General features: G+C 39.1%; 1 protein-coding gene across 1 annotated transcript in view; it reads left to right on the top strand.

Moving 5' to 3' along the window:
- SLC38A6 (solute carrier family 38 member 6) overlaps positions 1 to 8913 on the top strand; it is a 70353-nt gene that overhangs the window by 13316 nt on the left and 48124 nt on the right. The window contains exon 5 of the mRNA XM_019518375.1: positions 2906 to 2945. Coding sequence (XP_019373920.1) covers positions 2906 to 2945 — 40 coding nt within the window. The remainder of the gene's footprint in view (positions 1 to 2905; positions 2946 to 8913) is intronic.

The following is an 8913-nucleotide window of genomic DNA, read 5'->3' as shown; positions in this document are numbered from 1 at the left end:
GGACCCGCTGACTTGAACGCGTCCAGCCCCTCCAGAAGCTCTCTAACCCGGTCCTCCCCAACCTGAGGTCTGAAGGCGATCCCCTCGAGTCCGGCTTCTATCACAGCAGGGAAGTCCCGGTCCCTGCACAAGAAAACGGAGGTGAAGAATTGGTTAAAGAGGTCCGCTTTCTCCTCTGACGCAACCACCAGATTGCCCATCTGTTAAATTGGACAGAATGTAAGAAGTGTACCATTAATGTAATGATCACTTCAGAAAAATAATAGTTATTCTTGAGAATCCATCCTAAAGGCTCTTTTTGGAACCAGAGTAAAAATGCGCTACTTCCGTAAAGATTAATGGATGGTCTATTGGTAGCATTTGCTTAATAACTAGCTTTGTCCAATGGTGTGTACAGTACATGCAAAAAAAATACTAGTAGTGGTAATGTGTTTCTTTGGTGTTTGTGTGGTCAGTGAGGGTGGGGGTCAGGGAGGAAGCTTATTAAATATTTACACATTTTTTATTACTATGAATACACTTTCAGTGGAGTGACACTGAAAGCAGGGCTGTAACAAGTTGAAATAAAGTTGTCTGACTTACAAAAATTGTTAATGATATTTTGCCTCTAAAATGATTTTCTGGAAGTTGACCAAAAAACCCCAACAAAAGCATGCATATAGGGAAGTAGTTTAATTGGCTATACTCTGATCTTTTTTGGGGGTGTAACTACAATTCAGAACTGACTCATTATTGTGTATAACTTCCATTAGCATTAATAAGCAGATGATGACTTTAGTCTTTGGACATCAATGTTGATTGATCAAAATGAAAATAATATCAATTACCTCAACTAGCAGCAAATCGTGATCTTAACAAAATATGAGATTGATTTTTGCATTGTTCTGCCCATTCTACATATGTTAAACATGAGGTATCAGAACCAGAAATGTAGGGCTAGAGAGGACCGCAAAAGGTCATTTAGTATCTTGTCCTACTTCGAGACCAGGATTAAGTCTACCTAGACTATCCTGAAAGATGTTCATCTAAACTATTCTTAAAAACCTACAAGGCAGGAAATATCATAACCTCTTTAAGTCACCTGGGCCACTAGCTAACTATCCTTATAATTAGGAAGATCTTTTTTTAGCGTAGGATGTAATCAAAATCTTTGCTGCAAGCAAAGCCAGTTTCTTCTTGTCCCGATCTCCCTTTTCTCCCCCATTGTTAAGGAGAACAATCGATCACTATCTTTTTTTATAACAACCTTTCCCACATAGGAAAACTGTTGTGTCCCCTCTGTTTACTCTTTCCTAGACTAAACAAACTTAATTCCTTCCAACTTTCCTTCTAAGTCATATAAACTAAACCTTCTTTACTTGTTGTTCTGTGCTGGGTTCTCTCTAATTTCTTTACATCTTTCTTACAGTCTGGGACCCAAAACAAAATGCTGTACTTTACCTGACACCTCCCCATTGCCAAGTATAATGGAATAATTATTTCCTGGGTTTTACACAATGCTCCTGTCGGTGCTTCCTAGAATGAGATTTGACTCTTTTGCAGCAACATCATACTGTTGATTTGTATTCAGTTAGTGGTGCACTACAACCCCAAGCTCTTTTCCCGCAGTACTGTTACCTATTTTGTATTTGTGTATTTGGTTTCTCTTTCCTAAGTGGAGCACTTTACATGTGGGTTAACCTTATTCCGTTGATTTTTGAACTATATCTCCAATTCCCCACAACTCATTTTGAATCTCATTCCTGTTCTCCAACAAGCCTGTAACCTGAGTCAGCTTGCTGTCATTCACGGTGTCTATAAATATGTCCTCCATTCTGTCATACAAGTCCTTAATGAACAGCTGTGAAGTTGCCCATAAGGTGGGTGTATCTCAACATTATTTCTCTAATTTTGCATATGAAAACACATGTTTTCTGCTATTGAATATTTTGCTGCTGGAAAGATTAAGTTTTTATGGGAGCTGGGCATGTATCACCCTTGCCTTGGCAGGTAACAAGATTTCCATACTGCTTAAAAACATCTAATCAATACCATCTTGTGGGGGTTTTTACTCAGTTTAGTTCTGACATAATATTAGTTTCCACTACTTAGGACACATTACAACCAGAAGTTATTTTTTTAAGGTTCCTGACAAGTAAGAATTCCAGCTTTGAAGTGCTATGCAGATGCGGGTCAGAATTTTCAATCAGAGGTGTCTACAGCATTTTGGCTTTTATCTTTTTTTTTCTATCTTGCTTTTTCCCTTAGTGTCCATCAGCGTAGTGTTTACATGCTATCTTTTATGCGGCGACAAATGTAATCACGGCCCAAAACAGTGAGTAATACATGTTGGAATTAAAGTGAAAGGAAACCACGATGCCAGTCGGAGAAACTTGATTTGAGAAAATCCCCCTTTTTTTTTTTTTTTCCTGACCTGTGAAAGTCGGTTACACTCTGGTTCAATACAAATGCTTTTATGGTCAGCAAATTTACAAATCTGATTCAGGGGACGCTTCCTAACTTTTAAAATCTTGTGCGAAGTTCTGAACTCTCACTGTGATAGTTTGTGGACTTTGAGATGGGCAGGTAGTACATAAAACTCTTTCCTTTCAGAGGTGAATCTGGTCAAATAAAACTCAATTATATCATCAGTGTTTTAAAGGCGAGCCATCTGCAGAGCAGACTTCTTGGTGTAACAACTCTGTCATCTCAGTTGTGGTATGTTTCAGTAGAGCTTCTTTGCTTTTATACATTCATTTCTGTGTGTTAGACCACAATCATGAATCAGAAGACAACTTTTCTTCAGTACCAGTTATCACTTGTACATCTGTTTTTGGTCAAGATGATCAGTATCTTATGACTGGTATAGGCAGAAGTTCTGTTTTTCCTTTTCCTTACCTTGCTAACAAAATAATTTATCTTATAGGTTGTTGTGGCCAGTACAATAATCATCCAGAATATTGGAGGTAAGAAACTTCACGTTCAGATTGCAGTGTTGTGTGTGTGAGTGTTTTGGGGCTGTGTATACACAGAGGGCAAATTGTAAGTGAAAAAATACATGAAAGGGGCTGACAGAGGAAATTTAAGGTTACAGTTTATCCGATCATGCTAGCTCAAGGACTGTAGTAGGTGTGCTTTTTCACATCATGTGGTCTTTATTTGTTAGGCATGTGATGCATATCACCATTGAGGTGTAGCCTTTGCCTTTCATTGCTACGTTTATTTCATTACTATGAGACGGTAGAATTTTGTGTGTACTAAATTCATGATAGTTTCCTTTGTTCAACGTTTTGTCTTTAGTGTGTGTGTGTATACAAATGTGTGTTATCCTTCATAAAATAACTTTTTTCACTGTAATTTCTTTTATCATCAGCCAGCCTAGCTCTGTTGCTCTTTTAACCATGCTCCATAGTACAGTCCTTAATAATAATGCAATCCCTCTTGATAAGAAGCCACCAGCAACATAAGTTTAAGCATCTAAAACGCTGTTAATGTCTAGCCTATAAGAAAAGTAGTTGTGTCCACCACAGTATTAGGAGAAGAATTAAAAACCCGAGTATTAAAAACTAAATAAATAAAAACAGATTGCTTTACAAGAAAGAGGTAGAGGAGATTGACTAGACTTCTGTTTTAATGCTAACATTTAAACTTGGCAGTATCCTGGATTTTTTTTCCTCCTGGATGAAAACAGGAAATGAGTTGAAAGCAAACCAGAGAGAGTAGGAGAAAGGGTGTGGATAGTCATTTAATAGTGACTGGGAGAAACAATGTTCCAGTGCCTGTCAATAAGCCAGGCACTTTTCTAATCACTGCAAAATAGACCTGGGACTAGACCAAGTAAGTGTTTTTACAATTAAATTAGTAGCTTTCCTTGTACAAAAATGTCAAATAGTGGAAACGTATTAATTTAAATGGCTGTAAAAATGATGCTGTTCATTTCAGACGGGAATGAACGCATTAATTCCAAAGTCTAAAGATTATTTATCCATCCAGGTTTTGGAGGACTTTATGTAGCAATGAACACATTTTTTAATTTCCTTCCACATTCAAGTGGACCTCTAAATAAACATTGTTAGACAAGGAGGGAATACAAAGGGAAGGTTCATGCAACACTGGGATCCAGTACAAGACTATGTGGTCAAAGGAAATTTGAATCTTATTTCTTCCTCATAACAGTTCATAACCTTCTCTGTGTGTCAGTTTTAATAGAACTCAGTTTTGTAACCCTAGAGGCCCATGCTGTTGCATGTTGGATATTATCAAACGACTTATTCCATCTTTTGTTGTGGACTTACTTCTCTGCCAGGAACCTGACCCTGGTTTGCCAAGAATTTCATTTCTGTTTAACTTAGTTAATTCAAGAAGCAGCTTTCACAATTGGAAAATATTCTTTCAAGTGTTTAAAATGCCCATCACTCTGATGGAAACTTCCAAATCCTCTGTGTTTTGGCTCTTTGGATTTCAGTGGGAAGATCCTTTGGGTAGGAGTAATGCAGGTATTTTGCTCATTTCAGACATTGGCTTCCTTGCAAAGATTAACCCATTTCAAACACCTGTGGGGAAAATTACCAAACTGAACGCGCACACAGCATTGTTAATCAAAGCCTCCGCCTCCACGCAGAGATATTCTGCCTTGTCCCTGAGTGGGGTGGAAAGTGTGGCCTTCATAGCACCTTGCACCATTCTGGGCACCCTGTGGATGCTTCATGCAGAATGGGGTAAATCGAGGGGAGTAATGATTTGTCTATCCAGGACAGAAGATGCAGACCATCTGGGTTTCATGTGGAAACACTGCTCCCAGCTGTGTTAACTCTCCCTAGATCCTGTTTCTTCTACAGTTCAGCCTCCAGGGGCCTGGCCAGTAGCAGCATGGTTCTTGGAAAGCATGTTGTTAAGGGAAAGCTGGGACCTGGAGCAGCAGTGTGGTATCAGGAGCCCCTAGTGCAGACAGCTCTCCTGTGACCCAAGAAATCCCCAGGATGTGGGGTATTAGGAGGCCCTTCCCCGTCAGAGCTGTATCTGCCATCAAGCCCTTGACCCTTGAGGAAGCAATCAAGATGCGAGAAGTTTTCTATCCTCTTTCCTCCCCTTCCATGAGTTTTGTGATGGGAGAGGTCAAGTCTTCGTTTAGTTTGCCCTGGAATGGGTACCACTGGATTTAGCAATGCAGCATTTGCATTGAGCCTTGCCTTGCCTCGCCTCGCCAGTGCAATTAAGTATTCCTTTCCTTTTGTTCCTTTGCATCCATCTGGAGGAACCGGCCAGGCCATGCCCCTTCGGCAGTCTTCCAAGCTCTGTCAACATCTTTAATTTCAGAGCAAGGCTAAAAATAAAATCGTTTTCTCTGATTACCTCCTCCATCATCAGAGCTGGATACATTGCATCATACGGTATCTCATTACAAAAAAGATGGGAGGGCAGCAGATAATGAATGATGGTTTGAGATAAAATAAGCCACTTTACTGGGGTTATTCTCACAGTCATAATGCATTCTAGGCATTTCATTGTCTCTAAGAATAACTATAATGTATAAATATGATTTACATTTGGCTTTTTTGGGATATTTTAAATAAACTTGTTTAAAAGGATGTCTTGAATGTTTTGGGGTTTTTTTCATAATTTTTTTTTCTCGTGGTTTTATTAAAAAAGGTGAAAGTGAATCTATTTTTAGTATCTTAACTTCACGCATTCAATGACTCTTCAATGCAGGGGTGCTAATTTTCCTAATATGAAGATGCATTTAAACAGTGTCACACAATTTTAAGGACAGCCGTAAGAAAAATAAATAGTGTCGAATTTGGGGTCTGCTTTGGAAAGCGTCCTTCTTTTTTATCATCTTTTAGACAAATTATCTGACTCCTGGGGATTCAAAGTTGACTTTTAGGATTTATAACCTTGTTTAATATTTTTAAATACAATGGTTTCATCTGTTGTTGCACAGAGGCAAAAAAATCAACATTTAAAGGGGGGGGCTGCTTTTATTTGAAATGCTGTAGAGTGTGTGCCACATACTCAAGCAGTGCTGATTGAATAGTCCATCAAAGTATCCAAAGATAGGTCTGGATCTATGAAAAATTGGCAGTAACATTATTATGTCCTAGTTATTTTTAAGAATACAAGATTTAAAAAGTGAAACCAGTCAACATTATTTGTGTATTCTGGTCATTTTGGAACAGGCATATTTAAATGTTCTTTAAAATAAAATTAAAAAAATCCCTACAGCCTAATAGTTTGTAGCATATTTTTACTTTATAAAGTGATATAAGCATCCCAAATATAGAATATCGAAAACAACGGCAAAATTAACCTAGCCTTCCCTACAGCAAAATTCATGTATTACCATAAATGAGATCAACAGTTAGCAATCTTTTAAGGCTGCAGGCTAGATTGACTTAATTTGTGTCCGAGATAGCCAGGGGGTACTCTAGGACCTAGTCACCACCACTGCTTGTCCTCGCAATGGTGCAGGGAAGTGACAAAGGCCCCCACCTCTGAATGCTGCCGAAGCGATGTGTCCATGGGCGAGATCAAATGGCTTTGGGGGCTGCATCCAGTCCACGGGCTGTAGGTTGCCAGCCACTAATATAGATGATCTGCTTTAGTAACTTTAGTGCAACGTGTTCGTATGAATCTGATACCTTTTGTTAATTCTACTTGTCAGTCTTTTATGACTTAAAGACTTCTCTACACCTCTGTGCCTATGCTAAAGAGCTGTTACTCACATAAATGCTACATTGCATAAGTTTGCAAAATGAACCCCTAGCAATGAAGTTGCCAGTTTACTTCTTTCCAGATCATCATTTTGCTGCATTCATCCAGGTCCCTTCTCCTCTTCCGCCTGTGCATGGAGTGCTCTCCAGGTATGCAGCTTGGGTTTGTAGTACAGAAGGGAGTCTTGAAAGATCCTTTTATGTCGCTGTTTCTTATTTATGCATCCCAACTCCTGAGAGCCCTGTCCATACAGTTGTAGGCCTGCATAAATGCAGGATTGCTGTGGGGGATGAGAGGTTGGGGAGACAATTGTGGAAGATTCTGAGACTTTTTTAGAGTTCAAGGCTATATTCATTTTCTCACGTAATCCTCTCCAGGAACAGCCAGAGCTGGAGGGCATCCCTCATATTCTTTCTGGATAGCAATGGATGGCTTGTTGTGGGTCAAAGCCATCACTCTACATCCTGTAAATCCCTTAGGTCCTGAAAGATCTGACAGGTTTGTGGGTGATTTCCATAGATATCTGCCATGTGGGATGAGGGAATTCTCCAAGAAAATCTTTAGGGAGATTTCCTAGTAAAATGTCCCTCTTGTTGATTTTGAGAAGAGAGTATCAGTGGGGATATGACAGCATATATAATGATGAAGTTGGAGAAAAATTATTTTAGCAAGACTTGTGGAAAATGGAGATGCATGCAATAAAATATTGCATAAGAGCAGTTCACAGGCTGTTGCCAGCACCAACAAATCTTCAGTATTTGAGGTCTAAAGCAGGAATTATGTGGAAAGAGTTTTATGGTGTATTTCTCCTGGCTATAGACTGGCATTAGATGAAGGTCATTGCTTAGGGAGCTGGAACTGGTCACAGGGCAAGGAAACTTTGAAATAGAGAGACGTAAATCGGAAATATTGGGAGTATGAATGTAAGAATCTAGAATTTATTAGCAGCTGGAATAAAACACAGCAGTAAAGCATTAGTGATCTCTGAAAGGATTTTCTTGCAAGAACAAAAGACCAAGATACTCCAAGGACGACTTGTTAGGTTACTAGAAGTGGTTTATCTGCTTGCTTGTTGAATCTAGATCTCTCCCTTCTCTCCATCTCTCTCCTTCTGCCTACAAATGCGTACATACATACAGAATCTTCATTTTACAAGGATTAGCAAGCTCCATTGCAAAAGCAGCTCAGTTAATTGATCATTTCTCTAATTGGTGCTTCCACAAATTTGTTAAAGGCTTGTCCTGCAGCCAGCTGGTTCTCAAGAGGGGCAAAACGATTTTCTGACTTTGAAAACATCAAACATAATTTCCAGTCTAGTTCCTACTGAAAGCAAGCACAAACTGCTGAACACCAACAAGTACAGGGGAAAGGAAACCCAGTGCTGGAGCAGTGCTAGCTTCATCTTGGGCTGCTCTGTGCTGCTTGCATACTACATATATATTTTTAAACATAAATACTAGGACTAGCTGTGAATTCTCTAGCGTGGCATTTTAGTCTGTGAATCTGATCAACAAAATGAACAGCGCATGAAAATTCTCTGCTATATACCATGCATAGCACATTTCCAAAAACGTAAGCAAATAACTGAACCACTTGCAAATATTAACATTCTGTTTTCTTGCAGTCTATTATGATGATGATTATTATTTGCAACTTCAGCAGTCTGCGTTTTCTAGACTGTGTGCTTACATGTATCAAGACACTGCAGGAAATTTTCTATGTTAGAGACACTTGTTTACAGGCTATTTTTGCTCTTTGCCCCCTCTTAGCAGAGGCGAAGCATCTCTATTATAGATAAAATATTCCCGAGCCATGTTCGTGCAACACCATCTACTGGTCAATCAGAGTACAGCGCTAATAGACTTCTGTGTCCGTCCCCCCCTCCCCCAATTAACTAGCTTTGGCTGTGGGTAGGCTTAGGAAGAGAGAACCCTTTTAAGCAGCACTTGTTTTTACATTTACTATAATCAAAACATTAGGCTTCCCCAAATTCTCTCAAATTGGGGAAGAAAGTATTTATAACAATGTTGTATGCTTTAAATGGTTAACCACTTTATCTCCACTGATGAGCTTGTAGGAAGTAGAGCTGGCATTGACCTATGTATAAAAATATGTAGAAAGCTACCAAGGTAATTAACTTGTGCTGAAGTTGAAGAAGTATATTTTAGAGCATGGAGTGAAATACCCAGATTGCAGGATAGTCTTTTTTTTTTTTTTTTTTTT

This window comes from Gavialis gangeticus, unplaced genomic scaffold (genome assembly GCF_001723915.1).
Source record: "Gavialis gangeticus isolate Ggan-Ray unplaced genomic scaffold, GavGan_comp1, whole genome shotgun sequence".
Taxonomy (NCBI): Eukaryota; Metazoa; Chordata; order Crocodylia; family Gavialidae; genus Gavialis; species Gavialis gangeticus.
Note: the sequence above shows the minus strand (reverse complement) of the source record. Positions and strands in the feature narration are given on the sequence as shown.